The 20,415-nt window shown below is 42.6% G+C and overlaps 1 protein-coding gene across 1 annotated transcript in view; it reads left to right on the top strand.

Moving 5' to 3' along the window:
- The window catches only part of LOC135524222 (neural-cadherin-like), a 131,864-nt gene that overhangs the window by 30,960 nt on the left and 80,489 nt on the right, over window positions 1-20,415 (top strand). Inside the window, exons 2-7 of the mRNA XM_064951568.1 lie at window positions 3,875-4,072; window positions 5,248-5,473; window positions 5,983-6,187; window positions 8,269-8,380; window positions 8,789-9,038; window positions 19,733-19,875. Coding sequence (XP_064807640.1) covers window positions 3,875-4,072; window positions 5,248-5,473; window positions 5,983-6,187; window positions 8,269-8,380; window positions 8,789-9,038; window positions 19,733-19,875 — 1,134 coding nt within the window. The remainder of the gene's footprint in view (window positions 1-3,874; window positions 4,073-5,247; window positions 5,474-5,982; window positions 6,188-8,268; window positions 8,381-8,788; window positions 9,039-19,732; window positions 19,876-20,415) is intronic.

Below are 20,415 nucleotides of genomic sequence, written 5' to 3'. Positions count from 1 at the left end.
GAAGTACAGTATTCCCTTTCTTTAAAAAAAATGTTTTTTATTATGAACACAACAAATACAAAAAAAAATAGACAAACAAGAGTACATACTGATCATTTCAAAATAATATTTCAATTCTATCTTAAATAATGTGAAGAGGGGTTTGTTCTCTGCCCACTGTAACGGCTGTCGTCGGGAAAAAGAGAGGACCAAGGTGCAGCCTGGTAAGTATTCATTGTAACTTAATAAAGAATGAATACTTAAACAAAAACAATGCACGACAAACGAACAGTCCTGAACGGTGCAACAAAACACAGAACAGAAAATAACTACCCACAACCCATAGTGGGAAAACAGGCTGCCTAAGTATGATTCTCAATCAGGGACAAAAATTGACAGCTGCCTCTGATTGAGAACCATACGAGGCCGACGTCAAAAACAAAACATAGAAAAACAAACATAGACTGCCCACCCAACTCACGCCCTGACCATACTAAAACAAAGATATAATAACAGAACTAAGGTCAGAATGTGACACCCACCTCCTTTTATGGACAAAGAATCTTCCATGAAAGATAAACAAATTAACAATGAAAGTTAAATCAGGGTCCATATCATTTGGTTCAAAATAAAACATAATATCAGTGCCTTTCAAATTAACATTAATAGTTGTTTCTTTTAAAATAAATCTTCTAACTCACACCAAAATCTTCTGACACAAGAACAGTCCCAAAATAAATGGGTCACAATCACAAAATACACATTTGTTATCAATAGCTATTTTAAATCTGTGTATAATAAAGGTCTTTACAGGATAGATTCTATAAATGAGTTTGTATGATACTTCTTTCACCTTATTAGATATACAATATTTACCAGATAACAACGAAACTTAGTTCCACTTCACTTCTCCTAGAGATGCATTCCAGTACATTTTAGCAGAGGGAATAGTTACATGTTGACATAGTTTCCTTATATACATGTTATTACACTTATAGTTTAAAATGTCAATTCCTTCTAGTTGTATTGAGGCTACAAAATCCTCAACAGTTGCACTTGGAGTATTGTTATATTCTCCTGAAAGAAGAATAGCACCTTGAGGGACAGCTCTAACAACGATTTGATACTCCTCAGGAGTGAATGTAACATTGTGTGTTCTCATAAATTCTGGATAATCATATAGTTGTCCATCATTATTCAATAATTGTTTAAACCAAATCATGTTGTTGTCAAACCAGTTCTGCAAAAACAAAGACTTGTTTTTGTATTTTATGTCTTTATTATTCCAGATTGTATACCTATGAGGGGGGAAATTGTGTTGTACATGAGGTTCCAAGTAAGAAGTACTTGTTTATGAAGGTTTGCAAGATTAATAGCGATTTTACCCACATCAAAGTTGCATTTGAGTAAGAATTCTAGACCACCCTAAATTAGGGATGATATTCCAAATGCAAATCTTATTTCATTAATAGTTTTGTATCCATTTAATCTTAAATATTATATTAGAGGCTTTACAATCCAGAGCATTCTACCCTCCCTCACCTTGGGTGCTACATATTACCGCTTTTCTTAAATAATGAGGTTTATTCCTCCGTATGAAGTTAAATAATTTAGTATCAACCATTTTAGTTACTGACAGAGGAACATCCAAGGCAAGGGAGGTATAAACTAATCTGGACCTTCAGATTGATAAAAGTACACGCCCAGATAAAGAAAGATCTCTTAATAACCAGGAGTTAAATCTCTTTCCAATTTTCTCTACAATAGGAGGGAAATTTATGTTGGCCCTTTCTTTCTGATCTTTGCAAACTTTAATACCAAGATATGTGATCACATCTTTTACAGGGATATTACATAATGAGTTTAAGTCACATCTCTTCAACGCAAATATTTGACATTTCCTAATATTCAGAGATAAACCTGATACATGTGAGAAGGCATTAATACACTCAATAGCTTTCTTGACTTCATTATGATCTTTTTTTTAAATGGTGGCGTCTTCAGCCAATTGTGTACATTTGATCACTTTGTCTTGTATCTGAATACCCCTAAAACTATCCTTACTTATATGAAGTGCCATAACTTGTGACCAACAAAAATAAGAATGGAGAAATTGTGCATCCTTTTTTAATTCCATGTCTAATGTCAAATCTTTGTAAGTTCCGTGGGATAATTTAACAACTGTTACTATTATTGTAGTGTCTTAATTACACTTTGAAAATATTGACCAAAACCAAAAAATCTCAAAAATAAAATAATATTCAACTTTATCAAATGCCTTGTAAAAGTCTACAAATAAAATAAAGCTATATTATGGTGGAAAATAAGTATTTGGTCAATAACAAAAGTTTATCTCAATACTTTGTTATATACCCTTTGTTGGCAATGACAGAGGTCAAACGTTTTCTGTAAGTCTTCACAAGGTTTTCACACACTGTTGCTGGTATTTTGGCCCATTCCTCCATGCAGATCTCTAGAGCAGTGATGTTTTGGGGCTGTTGCTGGGCAACACGGACTTTCAACTCCCTCCAAAGATTTTCTATGGGGTTGAGATCTGGAGACTGGCTAGGCCACTCCAGGATCTTGAAATGCTTCTTACGAAGCCACTCCTTCGTTGCCCGGGCGGTGTGTTTGGGATCATTGTCATGCTGAAAGACCCAGCCATGTTTCATCTTCAATGCCCTTGCTGATGGAAGGATGTTTTCCCTCAAAATTTCACGATACGTGGCCCGATTCATTCTTTCCTTTACACGGATCAGCCGTCCTAATCCCTTTGCGGAAAAACAGCCCCAAAGCATGATGTTTCCACCCCCATGCTTCACAGTAGGTATGGTGTTCTTTGGATGCAACTCAGCATTCATTGTCCTCCAAACACGATGAGTCATATGACATTCTCCCAATCTTCTTCTGGATCATCCAAATGCTCTCTAGCAAACTTCAGACGGGCCTGGACATGTACTGGCTTAAGCATGGGGACACGTCTGGCACTGCAGGATTTGAGTCCCTGGCGGCGTAGTGTGTTACTGATGGTAGGCTTTGTTACTGGTCTTTCTGGGATTTTTGCTCACCGTTCTTGTGATCATTTTGACCCCACGGGGTGAGATCTTGCGTGGAGCCCCAGATCGAGGGAGATTATCAGTAGTCTTGTATGTCTTCCATTTCCTAATAATTGCTCCCACAGTTTATTTCTTCAAACCAAGCTGCTTACCTATTGCAGTTTCAGTCTTCCCAGCCTGGTGCAGGTCTACAATTTTGTTTCTGGTGTCCTTTGACAGCTCTTTGGTCTTGGCCATAGTGGAGTTTGGAGTGTGACTGTTTGAGGTTATGGACAGGTGTCTTTTATACTGATAACAAGTTCAAACAGGTGCCATTATTACAGGTAACGAGTGGAGGACAGAGGAGCCTCTTAAAGAAGAAGTTACAGGTCTTTGAGAGCCAGAAATCTTGCTTGTTTGTAGGTGACCAAATACTTATTTTCCACCATAATTTGCAAATAAATTCATTAAAACATCCTACAATGTGATTTTCTGGATTTCCCCCCCCCATTTTGTCTGTCATAGTTGAAGTGTACCTATGATGAAAATTACAGGCCTCTCTCATCTTTTTAAGTGGGAGAACATGCACAATTGGTGGCTGACTAAATACTTTTTGCCCCACTGTATGTCTGCCCTTCATAAAACCAGACTGTGTATCATCAATGATTTGATCAAGACCTTTTTTAAGTCTTTCTGCAAAGATGGATGCAAGTAGCTTTCCATTGGTCTTTTTCTAACATCATAGAATCTTTGTTTGGTTTGGGTATTACAGAAATATGGCCTTGTGTCATATAAACAGGCAGTATTCCATTTCTATTGTCTAGTCTCTTCTATTAACTCACTATCTATCTTCTTCCCAGGGCCTGACTGGTACCTGACCAAGGTGAAGCTGAGGGTGACAGATGTCAACGACAACGTCCCCGAGTGGGCCATGGAGCCTTACCCCTACCTGGCAGTGGTGTCCCCCGAGGCCCCCCCTGGGGAGCTGGTGTACCCGCTCCATGCTCTCGACGGGGATGAGGGCAGTAGCGGCGAGGTGGAGTACTTCCTGGCTGATGGTAAGAAGGAGATGCGCGCACATACGCACACAGCGGGCCAGCCAAAATATCTGCTACATCTGTGGGGCCCCTGCTGAGGGGGAGTGTGTGTGTGTGTGCGGGGGGATATATCAGGGACTGGGGGGTGGGCTAATCTTGTTCCATAGGATCACAATCCGTCTGCGACTCTTCTATGACCTGCATTAAATCAGTGCACTACCACTGACGCAGATAAAACCCTGGTCCAGCAGTATTCAAACCCACTAGTACCACTTTTTGAGTGGATTGACCCCCTTCTTGTTCCTCATTCTCCTCAAACAGATGTTGAAGATGAATGGTAACTAAGCACCAACAACACATGAGCCCCAAGTGGTACAAGCTAAATGGAAATCAACAACCACCTGCTAAGAATTTTTTAAATCAGATTTTTTAAACATGAGCTTTTGTATTTAATCCTTCAATGATCCCATAGGTTTAACTACATCCAAAGAGGATGATAGCCCGGGTCTTGGGCACCAGCGAGGTCTGCTAACGTCCATTTGACCTCATTCTATAGAGTGGGGTGTTGGTAGACTTACTGTACCGTACTGTACGTGCCAGGGTTTACAGTTGGCGGACAAGACTAGGACCAGGATGTTGCTACTGTGAATACATTTGGATGGAAATATTATCTTCAGTCTATTCATCTAGTCATGTAAAATCAAGTCAAGTCTAATGTGCCTTTCACATCCATGACACAACACACTTTACAGGGCAACGAGATAAGACAAGAATGTTGCTACTGTGTATTAATGGAAAGTAAAAAAAAAAAAAGATCCTCAGTATATGTTCAGTCTCTCCATCTGTCTGCCTTGCTTGACTGTCCTGTTCTGTACTCTGATATACTCAACTGTACTGTACATGTGTACTTCTGTATATATGAATGCATATAAAATGGGTAGATTATCCCTAGTATGTTCAGTCTATCCATCTGTTTCCCTTGCTTGACTGTTATGTACTGTACTCTACTGTAGCTAAACTGTAGTGTAGAGGCTTCTATAACAATAAAGCTATACTCTACTCTACTAATAATGTACTATTGTACTGTTCAGGTTATTCTAAATGCACATTGGGATGTAAAAGTGGCTTTACAAATACATCTGATTGAGTAATTGATTAATAAATGAATGTATGTATTGACTGATTGTAACTTACAGGTGGTAATGGCTGCTTTGCAGTGGACAAGAAGAGTGGTCACATCTTGACCACAGGTCTCCCGCTGCAGATAGACAGGGAGTATCTGCTGAGTGTGGTGGCCTTTGACAGGCTGGGCAGTCGCAGTGCTCCGGCCATGGTGTCAGTCATAGCAGGACCCAGAACACCACAGTTCACCAAGGCATCCTACGCCATTTCCATACCAGAGAACACCCCAAAGGGACAGCCGTGAGTACTGGGAATGTATAGTTGTAGACGCACACCACATGGATGTACACCAGCCTGGCCCCAGATCTGTTCGTGCTATCACGCAAACTCCTTGTTACTCATTGTCAAGCCAAGAGTACAAACAGATATGTGGCAATCGGGATGGACACACATTCAACATGTTAACGCAAGTCAGAACACACACACACACACACACACACACACACACACACACACACACACACACACACACACACACACACACACACACACACACACACACACACACACACACACACACACACACACGCTCATAGACATTCCATTTCTACTCTGTATGGGAATTAGGGATTTAATTTGAATATCACACGTTCAGACATCTGAGAAAACAGCAACATCGGGAACAGCCTCAGTCACGCTGCAGCAGAACTTATGTTGGTCCAGAACTGGAGTACACTTTTTGTTGTTGTTGAACGGTAGCATAGTAAACTATTAGCATACTGTTAATGACATATTTCTGTCTCCTCTAGCTTCCTGGTGATGTTCGCCATCTCCTTCCAGAAGCAGCCAATCAGCTACAGCCTGCTGATCAACCCCAGCAGCCTGTTCAAAATGCAGCAGGAGACAGGGGAGATCAGCCTGACCCGCACGCTAGACTATGAGAATGACCAAAGACGTTACCTCCTTATGGTCAGGGCCAGCGAGGGGCCAGGGGGCCTCAGCAGCGCCATAGAGGTTAGTGATGGAGTGTGTGTGTGTGTGGGGGGGGTGAGGGGGGGTGTATGGCATCAGAGGAGGAACGTGTGCGTGTGTTTGTGTGTGACTATGTTTGTGATGTTTGTGTTTGTGTGTGTTGGAGTTGGTCTAGCTTAGATTTTCAGACTCCCTCACATTGGTTCCAGTAAGGAACAAGACTTGGAAGGATGGCATTCTGAGACTATGGTCGGTCTTGGCAAATCTCCAATTTGTAACACTTCTTTCTTATCTATGTCTCAGTGTTTTATGTATAGTAAAGACTGGCATGTCAAAGATGTGTCTAGCAAAGCTAGACCAACCATGAGGTTGACTAAATCAGACAGCCATCTCCCTATAGAATTCTGTATGGAAGTCAGTCTGCTTGCCAGAATTTATTTCAACCCTCTAAATTATTTAGTTAATGATTTTGTCATCCAATTATCATGCCACACATTTATTTCACACTCCACGTTTCAGTTAGAAAACAGACCTTTAGGACTGACTGAGTCTGCTGGGTGTAGTGTTGGCTTGAGGGAAACATATTCCTGCTATTTCAGTGCTATTACTTAGCTGTCACTTCACACTTTACACTCTGACGGTGACACAGGGAGAGAGAGAGAGAGAGAGAGAGAGAGAGAGAGGGGGGAAAGAGAGAGAGAGAGAGAGAGGGGGAAAGAGAGAGAGAGAGAGAGGGAGAGAGAGGAAGAGAGTGAGAGAGAGAGAGAGAGAGGGGGGAAAGAGAGAGAGAGAGAGAGAGGGAAAGAGAGAGGGAGAGAGAGGGAGAGAGAGGGAGAGAGAGAGAGAGAGAGAGAGAGAGAGAGAGAGAGAGAGAGAGAGAGAGAGAGAGGGAGAGTGCGTTTCAGATGCAGGGCTAAGGGCCTTGCTCAGCCAAAAAGACAGGCCGGGAACATTTCTATTTTAAAAACAGAACTCATGAGCTGGAAGATAAAGGAAATGTTGAGGTGGCAACTTTTAGAAACTACAGTGCAATTTAGCTCAAGTTTTTCTCCTACCAGTATGACATTTCAGCAACCCTTTACTTAAAGCCATGCAGTTATAATGCATTGTAAGACGTCGTGAGTTTGAAAAAAAACCTTAGAAGGATTTATTATCATCTTATAATGATCCTGATGAAATACCAGTCTCAGGATAATATTTGATATGTGTTCAAACTGTAATATACTGTATACCTCACATGAGACCCATAATAAGACTATGCAATTAATATGTTAACAAAGTCTGTTAAATTGATAATCTGACTCCATAAAGTTTATTTAACAATATGCAAGAAACTATAGTTGAGTTACAGTAACTGACACTCAAGAAATGTATGAGAATAGAATTCTAAATACAAATATATTGAAATACTTTGTAAAATGAATGGATTCACATACAAGGCATAATGCTTAAGTTACAAAATAATTAACAAGCAATGCAAGGCATTATTATTATTCTAGGCATGATCAGAGAGGAGAGAGAGAGAGAAATCATAGCCTGAAAGTCCATGCCCCAAGAGTCCCTGAGGTAGAGAGAGAAAGAAAGAGAGAGAGAGTGTATCAACAAAAAAGACAGAGAAAAAAACAATGAAGCTAAGACACTTTTATAAGCATCTGACCTGCTTGGATTCAAAATATTTGTTGACCAATAGCATTCCTGTTGAGTTAACTTCCAAGTATGGGCGCCGGAAGTAAGGGTGCTGAAGGTGCTGCAGCACACCCTGAAAAAAAATGAAAACATTTAATAAAATGAACAAAAATACAAAAATGAAGAAAAAAAAGTTTTGACAAAAATATAGCTATCTATTTTCACAAAAGTAGTGCACTGGGCCTTTACTAGTCCTGTATTAGTGGACCGATATAGCCATCTGCAGCGCGGGCAAAAACACATTTTCAGCAGTCCCACTTCTGTCTCCGAGATGTAGAATGATTTGGGTTATGTCCCCTCTTCCCCACTTCTCCCCCCCCTCCATCTCCTCTCCTTCTTCTCTCTCTCCTTTCCACCCTTGTCTCTCTCCTTTCCAACTTTCACTGTTTTCTTTCCCTCCTCATCCCCCTCTTCTCTCTCCCCTCTCCCCTGAGCAGGTCCAGGTGGTGATAACGGACGAGAACGACTGTGTCCCAGAATTTCTCCAGTCCATTTACAGTGTTGATGGGGTCCCTGAGACAGTAACCACAGCAACCTCGCTCCTGCAGGGTGAGATGAGAATGCAGCTTTGTCTTCCTAGTGTGTGTGTGTGTGTGTGTGTGTGTGTGTGTGACCTCTTTACTCTCATTTAGATTGATTATATAGGGTCACAATGAGTCACAATTAATTGCGTTGCTGTTGAGTTCCTGGAACTGTTGTACAGTAATGAATAGGTGCTGATATGCAGCTCTAGGACTTGTCAATTGTCTGTAATACCAACAGAAAAAGCTCCCCATCCTGACACATGCAAACAGATTCATCAGACTTATTGTTAGAGACCAGGGTCGTATTCATTAGGGCACACCATAGCAAAATGATTTGCAACGGAAAACAGAATCTAGCTTCAGCTAGTTTTCTTTTCTTTTTGGTGCCTAATGAATATGACCTATGTGTTCATATCCTGTATCTCTCCCACAGTGTTAGCCAGTGACTGTGACTCGGGGTTGAATGCAGAACTCACTTACTACACTCTAAGCCCAGACTTCAGCATTTCAGCCCACGGCACCATCTTCCCTGTGGGCCGTCTGGACTACGAGAGGCCCAACCACCTGTATGAGTTTGTGGTGATGGCAGTTGATAATGGGGAGGAGCCTCACTCTGGTACCGCCACCATCCGCCTCCGCATGGCCAATGTCAACGACCAGGCCCCCGAATTCTCCCAGACTGTGTGAGTGGATCTACTGATGTAGACTATAACCCCGCCCTCGCACACCATCAGCATTCTAGTGTCTACTACACTATTGAACAACATCCCCCTCCGTCAGTAGCATGGTATCTACTACACTATTGAACTACATCCCCCTCCGTCAGTAGCATGGTATCTACTACACTATTGAACTACATCCCCCTCCGTCAGTAGCATGGTATCTACTATACTATTGAACTACATCCCCCTCCGTCAGTAGCATGGTATCTACTACACTATTGAACTACATCCCCCTCCGTCAGTAGCATGGTATCTACTACACTATTGAACTACATCCCCCTCCGTCAGTAGCATGGTATCTACTATACTATTGAACTACATCCCCCTCCGTCAGTAGCATGGTATCTACTACACTATTGAACTACATCCCCCTCCGTCAGTAGCATGGTATCTACTATACTATTGAACTACATCCCCCTCCGTCAGTAGCATGGTATCTACTACACTATTGAACTACATCCCCCTCTGTCAGTAGCATAGTATCTACTACACTATTGAACTACATCCCCCTCCGTCAGTAGCATGGTATCTACTATACTATTGAACTACATCCCCCTCCGTCAGTAGCATGGTATCTACTACACTATTGAACTACATCCCCCTCCGTCAGTAGCATAGTATCTACTACACTATTGAACTACATCCCCTCCGTCAGTAGCATAGTATCTACTATTGACTACATCCCCCTCCGAACTACATCCCCTACATCCCCCTCCATCAGTAACATGGTATCTACTACACTATTGAACTACATCCCCCTCCGTCAGTAGCATAGTATCTACTATACTATTGAACTACATCCCCCTCCGTCAGTAGCATGGTATCTACTACACTATTGAACTACATCCCCCTCCGTCAGTAGCGTACAACCCCCTCCATCAGTAGCTTGGTACATACTACCGGTATACTATTGAAGTACAACCCCCTCCATCAGTAACCTAGTACATACTACCGGTATACTATTGAACGACAACCCCTCCATCAGTAGTCTAGTATCTACTATACTATTGAACTACAACCCCTTCCATCAGTAATCTAGTATCTACTATACTATTGAACTACAACCCCTTCCATCAGTAATCTAGTATCTACTATACTATTGAACTACAACCCCCTCCATCAGTAGTCTAGTATCTACTATACTATTTAACTACAACCCCCTCCTGTGCAACTTCTGGCATGCGTTTACTGTGAGAACACTGAGGCTGTACCCGCTTTAAGTTACAGTTATAACAGAGGCCAAGTAGGCTACTGTTGCTATTTGATCTTAATGTAGGCCTATCAGATTGGCCTACCATAAAAAACAATTGAGAAAATGCATCCCATAATATTTTAACATGGAGATAGCTGTTCTATCATTCAGCCTACAGTAGACGCCAATGTGTGTTGTTCAATGTAGGCCTATATTCCAAAAAAACATGTAGGGATTAACATTAACGACCACTCATGCTGTTAACACAGTCCAGTTCAAAGTGAATGGCATGGATCCATATATGGCAATGGTCAATTGCATATACAGATACGGCATATAGGGATACGTAAACATTGACTACAACCCCCTCCCCCAACACCAGTAGCCCAGTTTATATTATATTATTGAACTACAACCCCCTTCAACAAACATCAGTAGTCTTTTTATTATATATATATATTTTTAAAACTTTTACTTAACTAGGCAAGTTAATTAAATTTACAATGAAAGCCAACGCCTTCTCTAACCCGGACGATGCTGGGCCAAATGTGCGCAGCCCAAGGGACACCTGATCACAGCCAGTTGTGATACAGCCCGGGATCGAACCCAGGTCTGTAGTGACGCCTCAAGCACAGTGAGTTAGACCACTGCGCCACTCAGGATCTCCTATCCTCTTGTCCAGTATGTACTATACTATTGAGCTTACAACCCCTCTCCCCTCCATCAGCAGTCTAGTTTAGTAGGATTATGATGAGGCTAAATGTGCAATCACTAAAGAATAAGCTGTGTGAGCTCCGTTTGAGACTATCCTACCAACAGGACGTTAAAAACTGTAATATCTTATGTTTCACCAAGGTCATCGGCAGGACAAAACAGCTGCGTCCGTCCGGTAAGACGATGGGGGGGTGTGTCTATTTGTAAATAACAGCTGGTGCGTGATGTCTAATATTAAGGTAGCCTCGAGGTATTGCTCACCTGAGATAGAGTACCTCATGATAAACTGTAGACCACACTATCTACCAAGAGAGTTTTCATCTATACATTTTTTTAGCTGTCTATTTACCACCACATTCCGATGTTGGCACTAAGACCACACTCAACGAGTTGTATAAAGCCATAAGAAAACAAGAAAATGGTCATTCAGAAGTGACGCTCATAGTGGCCAGGGACTTTGATGCAGGCAAACTTAAATTTGTTTTACCTCATTTCTACCAGCATGTCACATGTGAAACCAGAGGGAAAAAAACGCTAGACCACCTTTACTCCACACACAGAGACCCGTACAAAGCTCTCCCTTGCCCTCCATTTGGCAAGTCTGACCATATTTCTGTCCTCCTGATTCCTGCGTACAAGCAGAAACTAAAGCAGGAAGCACCAATTATTCGCTCAATACTGAAGTGGTCAGATGACACGGATGCTACACTACAGGACTGTTTTGATGGCACAGATTTGAATATGTTCCGGATTTAATCCAATGGGATTGAGTAGCATACCACATCAGTCACAGGCTTCATCAATAAATGCATCGACAACGTTGTCCCCACACTGACCGTACATACATATCCCAACCCGAAACAATGAATTAGATGCAACAACCGCACCGAGCTAAAGGCTAGAACGGCCACTTTCAAGAAGCGGGACACTAATCCGGACACTTATAAGGAATCCCTCTATGACCTCAGATGAACCATCAAACAGCCAAACCGTCAATACAGGACTAAGAATCTCGTCAAATGTGGCATGGCTTGCAAACTATTACAGACTACAAAGGGAAACCCAGTGACGCAAGCCTACCAGACGGACTAAATTACTTTTATGCTCGCTTCAAGGCATACAACACTGAAGCATGCATGAGAGCACCAGCTGTTCCGGACAACTGTGATCACGCTCTAATTAGCCGATGTGAGCAAGTCCTTTAAACAGGATGTGTACTCAGAGCATGCGCGGATCAACTGGCAAGTGTCTTCACTGACATTTTTACCCTCTCCCTGACCGAGTCTGTAATACATACATGTTTCAAGCAGACCACCATAGTCCCTGCCTAAATGACTTAGGACTAGCGTCGATAGCACCATAGTCCCCACCCCGTAGCACTAGCGTCAATAGCTATGAACTGCTTTGAAAGGCTGGTCAGTGTTCATATAACCAACACTTGACCCACTCCAATTCGAATACCGCCCCAACAGCTCCACAGATGACGCTATGTCAATCACACTCCACACTGCCCTTTCCCACCTGGACAAATGGAACACCTATGTGATAATGCTGTCCATGACTACAGCTCAGCATTCAACACCATGGTGACCACAAAGCTCAGAACCCTGGGACTAAACACTTCCCTCTGCAACTGGATCCTGGACTTTCTGACAGGCCACTCCCAGGTGGTAAGGGTAGGCAACGACACATCTGCCAAGCTGATCCTCAACACAGGGGACCCCCAGGGGTGCGTGCTTAGTACCCTCCTGTACCCCCTGTTCACCCAAAACTGTGTGGCCAAGCACAACTCCAACGACATCATTAAGTTTGCTGATGACACAATGTTGGTAGGCCTAATCACTGACAACAATGAGACAGCCTATAGGGAGGAGGTCAGAGACCTGGCAGTGTGATGCCAGAACAACAACCTCTCCCTCGATGTGAACAAGACAAATGAGATGATTGTGGACTACAGGAAAAAGAGGACCGAACATGCCCCCATTGACATTGACGGATCTGCAGTGGAGCGGGTCAAGAGGTTCAAGTTCCTTGGTGTCCACATCACCAACAAACTAACTTGGTCCAAGCACACCAATATATTTGTGAAGAGGGCACGACAAAACCTATTCCCCGTCAGGAGACTGATAAGATTTGGCATGCGTCCCCAGATCCTCAAAAAGTTCTACAGCTGCACCATCGAGAGCATCCTGACTGGTTGCCTCACCACCTGGTATGGCACCTGCTCGGCATCTGACCGTAAAGTGCAAACAGAGGGTAGTGCGTACGTGCCAGTACATCACTGGGGCCACGTTTGCTGCCATTCAGGACCTATATACTAAGTGGCGTCAGAGGAAGGCTCAAAAAATTGACAAAGACCCCAGTCACCAGTCACACGACAAGTGGTACCGGAGTGCCGTGTCGTTGTCCAAATAACTCCTTAACAGCCTCTACCCCCAAGCCATAAGACTGCTGAACAATTAATCAAATGGCCACCTGGACTATTTGCATTGACTCCTATCTCCCCCTTTGTTTTCACACTGCTGCTACTCACTGTTTATTATCTATGCATTGTCAATTTACCCGTACCTACATGTACAAATTACCTTGACTAACCTGTACACACACAAATTGACTCGGTATCAGTACCCCCTGTACAGTATAAAGCCTCATTATTGTTATTTTATTATGTTACTTTTCTTTTTTTTTCTTTTTTTTCCTTAAGTTTATTTAGTAGATATTTTATTAACTCCTTTTTCGTAAACCTGCATTGTTGGTTAAGGGCTTGTAAGTAAGCAGTAAGGTCTACCTGTTGTAATCGGTGCATGTGACAAATACAATTTGATTTGATGTCAGAGCAAAAACCAAGCAAAAACCAAGCCATCGAAGGAATTGTCGATAGAGCTCTGAGACAGGATTGTGTCGAAGCAAAGATCTGGGGGAACGTACCAAAAAATGTCTGCAGCATTGAAAGTCCCTAAGAACACAATGGCCTCCATCATTCTTAAATGGAATACGTTTGGAACCACCAAGACTCTTCCTAGAGCTGGCCACCCGGCCAAACTAATTAATCGGGGTCACTCTGACAGAGTTCCATAGTTCCTCTGTGGAGATGGGAGAATCTTCCAGAAGGACAAGCATCTCTGCAGCACTCCACCGATCAGGCCTTTATGGTAGAGTGGCCAGACGGAATCCACTCCTCAGTAAAAGGCACATAACAGCCCGCTTGAAGTTTGCCAAAGCAACTAAAGGACTCTCAGACCATGAGAAACAAAATTCTCTGGTCTGATGAAACCAAGATTGAACTCTTTGGCCTGAATGCCAAGCGTCACGTCTGGAGGAAACCTGGCACCATCCCTACAGTGAAGCATGTTGGTGGCAAAATAATGCTGTGGGGATGTTTTTCAGAGGCTGGTCAGGATCGAGGAAAAGATTAATTGAGCAAAGTACAGAGAGATCCTTGATGAAAACCAGTTCCAGAGCACTTAGGACCTCAGACTGGGGCGAATGATTACCCAACGTCCCTAAGCACACAGCCAAGACTACGCAGCAATGGCCTCGGGACAAGTCTCCGAATGCCCTTGAGTGGCCCAGCCAGAGCCAGCCAGAACCCGATCGAACATCTCTGGACCTGAAAATAGCTGTGCCGCGACAATCCCCATCCAACCTGACAGAGCTTGAGAGGATATGCAGAGAAGGATGGGAGAAACTCCCCAAATACAGTTGTGCCAAACTTGTAGTGTCACACCCAAGAAGACTCGAGGCTGTAATCACTGCCAAAGGTGCTTCAACAGAGTACTGAGTAAAGGTTCTGAATACTTAAATGTTATATTTTATTTTTTTCATTTTATTATTAGTAATTTCTTTCTCATTATGGGGTATTGTGTATATGTATTTGTATTTGTTATGGATCCCCATTAGCTGCTGCCAAGGTGCATTCAACATGTCAATAATTCCTCTCACAAATATAAGTAGTGATGAAGACAATCTCTCCTCCACTTTGAGCCAGGAGAGATTGACATGCATATTATTAATGTTAGCACTCTGGGTACATCCAAGGGTCAGCTGTGCTGCCCTGATTGAACAGTAGTGCGACAAAACTATGGCCTGTATGCCAGAGTCTATCTAGAAGATAGCGAAGGAGTCAGGCGCAGGACACAGGTAAGAGTAACAAACACTGATTTACTCAATCCAAAAACTTAACAAAATCCCGTTCCAAACAAGGACAAAACAGGACTCAAAATCCAACACACCGGAATACACGAAAGACAGAAAGGAAAACCAGAGGGTTAAATAAGGAACATAATTATGAGATGGGAACCAGGTGTGTAAACAGACAAAACAAAAGGAAAAATTAAACATGGATCGGTGGCGGCTAGAAAGCCGGTGACGTCGACCACCGAACGTCGCCCGAACAACGAGAGGGAACAGCTTCGGTGGAAGTCGTGACACTGTAGGACCTGCCTTGATGATATTGTGTTAAGAATGCAGAGTAGCGCTTTTTTATGGACAGACTTCTCCCCATCCTAGCTTCTGTTGTTTAAACTGTTGAATGAGTTTAAAATCCACGGTTACTCCAAGCAGTTTATTCTCCTCAACATGTTCAATTACCACATTATTCATTACATTCAGTTTAGGGTTTAGTGAATGATTTGTCCCAAATACAATGCTTTTAGTTTTTGAAATATTTAGGATGAATTTATTCCTTTCCACCCATTCTGAAACTAACTGCAGTTCTTTGTTAAGTGTAGCAGTCATTTCAGTCACTGTGGTAGCTGGCGTGTATAGTGTTGAGTCATCTGCATACATACTGTGCCATCCGCATACAAAGACAGTGGCATGTCGTTAGTAAAGATTGAAAAAAGTAAGGGGACGAGACAGCTGCCCTGGAGAATTCCTGATTCTACCTGGATTTTGTTGTAAAGGCTTCCATTAAAGAACACTCTCTGTGTTCTGTTAGACAGGTAACTCTTTATCCACAATATAGCAGAGGATGGAAAGCCACAACACCTACGTTTTCCCAGCAACAGACTATGTTTGATAATGTCAAAACCCACACTGAAGTCTAACAAAACAGCCCCCACAATCTTTGTATCATCAATTTCTCTCAGCCAATCATCAGTAATTTCTGTAAGTGCTGTGCTTGTTAAATGTCCTTCCCTATAAGCGTGCTGAAAGTCTGTTGTCTGTTGGTAACAGGCTGATCGGTCGGCTCTTTGAGCCAGTAAAGGGGGCTTTACTATCCTAGGCAGGGGAAGGACTTTTGCTTCCATTCAGGGCTGAGGGCACACATTTTCTAGTAGGCTTAAATTGAAGATATGGCAAATAGTAGTTGCAATATTGTCTGCTATTATCCTCAGTAATTTTCCATCCAAGTTATCAGACCCCAGTGGCTTGTCATTGTTGATAGACAACAACAGTTGTTTCACCTGTTCCTCACTTCAACATTACAGTGCTTGTCTTTCATAATTTGGTCAGATATACTTGGATGTGTAGTGTCAGTGTTTGTTGCTGGCATGTCATGCCTAAGTTTGCTAATCTTGCCAATGAAAAAATTATTAGAGTACTTGGCAATATCATTGGGTTTTGTGATGAATGAGCCATTTGATTCAATAAATGATGGAGCGGAATTAGCCTTTTTGACCAAAATTTCATTTAAGGTGCTCTAAAGCTTTTTACTATCATTCTTTATGTCATTTATCTTTGATTCATAGTGTACTTTCTACTTTTTATTCAGTTAAGTGAAATTATTTGTTAATTTGCAGTGGGTTTGCCAATCGGTTGTAGAGCCAATAGACCTATTTGCCATTTATTTTGCCTCATCCCTCTCAACCATACCATTTTTCAATTCCTCATCATTGTCTTAATTTATTTGACTAGACATATCAGTTAAGAACAATTCTTATTTACAATGACAACCTACACCAGCCAAACCATAACCAGGACAACTGTGCACCGCCCTATGGTACTCCTGATCATGGCTGGTTGTGATACAGCCCGGGATTGAACCAGGGTCTGTAGTGATGCCTCGAGCACTGTGATTCGGTGCCTTTAATCGCTGCGCCACTTGGGAGCCCGCAGTGGGTGTATTTATTATTAGTAACTGGGATAAGCAATTTCAGGAATGTCTCAAGTGCAGCGTCTAGTTGCTCCTCATTACACACCACGGACCAACAAATATTATTTACATCAACAACACAGGAACAGGTACAAAACATCTTGTATGACCTCTTTTACACTACATTAGGCCCAGCCTTTGGAACTTTGATAACCTGAACCAGGTTGCAGGCACTAGATACAGTTTGAAGCTTTCTCTTGAGTGGGCACCCTGATGAAAGCCAGTAATATTTAAATCATACATTATCAAGCATTTCACACATGCTATCCAGATACGGACTGTTAGCACTTGGTGGTCTATAGCACCTTTCCACCAGAATGGGCAGGTGAGGCAAAATGAACCTGTAGCCATATTATTTCAACAGTATTTAACATGAGATCCTCTCTAAGCTTTACAGGGATATGTTTCTGAATATAAACAGCCATATCTCCACCTTTGGCATTTCTGTCTTTTCAGTAGATATTATAACCACGTATTGCTACCACTGTATCATCAAAGGTATTATCTAAGTGAGTTTCAGACATTGTCAGATTATGAATGTCATCTGTTACTGGCAAATTATTGATTTCATGAACCTTGTTTCTTCCTGCTAGGGCACGCTACCTCAGTGCTAACAGTATAACTCTGGTTCATAGGCACATGATTACTGCAGACAATAGCTGTAGGATCTGTAGAGGCATTCAGGGCAGTTAGAGGGACATAAATTAGGTTACTTACATTGTGTCTTCCAACGCACCTGGGATAATGTACATTTGTTGAAGCATCATGACAACTCAGCGACACAATGGTAGGGATTAAATGAGCTGGGCTTGGGTCATTGAGTCATTGTCTCAACGCAGCCTTATAATGCTGTGAAATAATCCAGGAAGCCAGATGATTTGGGTAGATACCATCCTCCTTATAAAACGAGCTTTGGTTCCAGAAGGTATCAACATTGTCAATAAATGTTACACCCACAGAGCTGCAATAGTCACGTAGCCAGTTATGGAGGGCTAAAAGTTTGCTGAAACGTTCAATGCTACGATTTAGGGAGGGCACAGGGCCAGATATTATGGGGCGTTTGTTGGTGTTAAGTAGTGACCCAATCAGTTCTTTAAAATCCTTCTTCAGCTGTTTTGAGCTGCCCTGTGTGTAGATTGATGAGGGAGAAAAACAATGTAATCCATTTTAGAGTAAGGCTGTAACGTAACAAAATGTGGAAAAAGTCAAGGGGTCTGAATACTTTCCGAATGCACTGTATATCGAAAAAACATCACACAGATTACACCCTTCCCAATTAAGGGAATGGGAAAGGGGGATACCTAGTCAGTTGTACAACTGAATGCATTCAACTGAAATGTGTCTTCCGCATTTAACCCCTCTGATTCAGAGAGGTGCGGCGGGCTGCCTTAATCCACATCCACGTCTTCTGCTCCCGGGAACAGTGGGTTAACTGCCTTGCTCAACGACAATTAAGCTTTCCTCTATGGTGTAACACCATACAGATATCTATCAAAATGAATAAAAAATGTATAGAGGGTGTGGACTATTTGGAAAGCTGAGGGGAAGGTGGGGGACAGTTTTGAAAATGTTCACGTGGGCTGGCTGCGTTCATTCCTCTGAGTGACTCAGGCCTTTTACTGCCAGTTATGTGACAGAGACCTTCGATAGAGTGCCAGCACATCTAAGAGGCCGTGTCAGTTCCAGGTGTCACCTCAGGGAACAGACGGATATGCATGCAGACATACAGACAGGCAGACAGACAAGATACGTTCTGTGTGGCCTCGTCTTGGTTACTTAGATCAGTGTGCGAGAGGTAGAGATACATTGAGGATAGCATGAGTGATACTCAGTGGAGAGATGCCTGAGTGGTCCCGTCTGGAGGCGCGTGAAGAACCTTTTGAGCCGGGTGACAGATTACAGGCCACTCATGTTGCCACGGTGACTGCCACAGCTGGCGGAGATGAATCACCCATCAGCGTTCTTCTGTAAACCACACGTACACAGCCGTATTCTGCTGACGAGTCTATCATTTATCTCTCTCCCCCTCTCTCTCTCCCTCCCTCCCTCTCTCTCTCTCCCTCTCTCTCTCTCTCACTCTCTCTCTTTCATTCTCTCTATCCCCGTCTTTCTTCCACATATCATTGAGTGTGTCATTTCCCACTCCTCCTCCAGCATGTCTTGCCCACCAACACCGCCCCCCGTCTTTCTCTCTTCCCTTCTCTCTCCATCTTTCAATCCTCTCCCATCAAATTGAACAAGCCTCTCTACCCCATCATCCCACTCGACCAGTCTATTACTCTCTTGTTCCTGGCTGAGTATCCCAGTGCCCAGCACCACACAGCAAGCAAATCACTGTTGACATTTTAAAAGGCACTTGATCAAATGGCACAGAGTGGGCTGGCTATGTGAAGGCCCATTTGTTCAATGAGCTCAACATCCCAGCAGACATGAGCATTTGTCTTTGACCAGGCCGGCTCAGAGTAGCTAAATCAAAGTGGCAGGCAAAGCCAGGCTCATAACCATAATCAGTCTTCTGCTGCTTGGACTATGTGATTGATACAGTCACACACAGTGTGTGTGTGTGTGTGTCTACACACAAACCTCTTTATATACGTGTGTGTCTGTGTTAATGTCTATGTACACATAATGAATTTCTCCTATTCCTCCCAGCTATCGGACTTTTGTCTCCGAGGACGCTGGCCCCAACACACTAGTTGCCACGGTACTGGCTAAGGACCCAGACGGTGATGGAATAGTGTACTCATTTACAGCTGGCAACGAAGAGGGCAACTTTGTCATTGACAGCCAGAAAGGTGACCATTTGTGGAATGCTTTGTACTTCTTTTATGATATGTCAATACTAATTGACACTAAAGGTTTATGAAAAAGCAACAATTTCAAAAGAAGCGCAGACTGTTTGTTATTGAAGTCATAAATACAAAGAACTACATTACTGTATATCCAGGGCTTTTCTTTTGTTCCCATAACATAGTTTATTCTCTCATATAGAAAATAGTTCTGGCCTGTGTACTCTGTATTTTGTGGCTGTGCAATTTATCTTTTTTTTATTTACCCTCTGATCCGTAACCAGTAGGACATTTGTCTGACAGGGTGACATTTGTCAACCAACCCTTTCAATTCAATTTCACATTAGTTTTTCTATCATAGCTCACAATCTACAGCTTCTACACTCCCAGCCTCCATCTTGAGTCTATTTTCCCCTCTCATCCGTCCTCCCTTGCATCTTAAAGATAAGGCAAACGCCAAGCCTGCCCCAGGGATAAGAGACATAAGCGGTCGCTAGGGAAACGTTTTTATTTTATATATTTTTTTAACATTTTAGGAATGCAGTT

Source organism: Oncorhynchus masou, chromosome 31 (assembly GCF_036934945.1).
Source record: "Oncorhynchus masou masou isolate Uvic2021 chromosome 31, UVic_Omas_1.1, whole genome shotgun sequence".
Classification (NCBI taxonomy): Eukaryota; Metazoa; Chordata; class Actinopteri; order Salmoniformes; family Salmonidae; genus Oncorhynchus; species Oncorhynchus masou.
The sequence above is the reverse complement of the archived record's forward strand: the minus strand, read 5'-3'. Positions and strand labels throughout refer to the sequence as shown.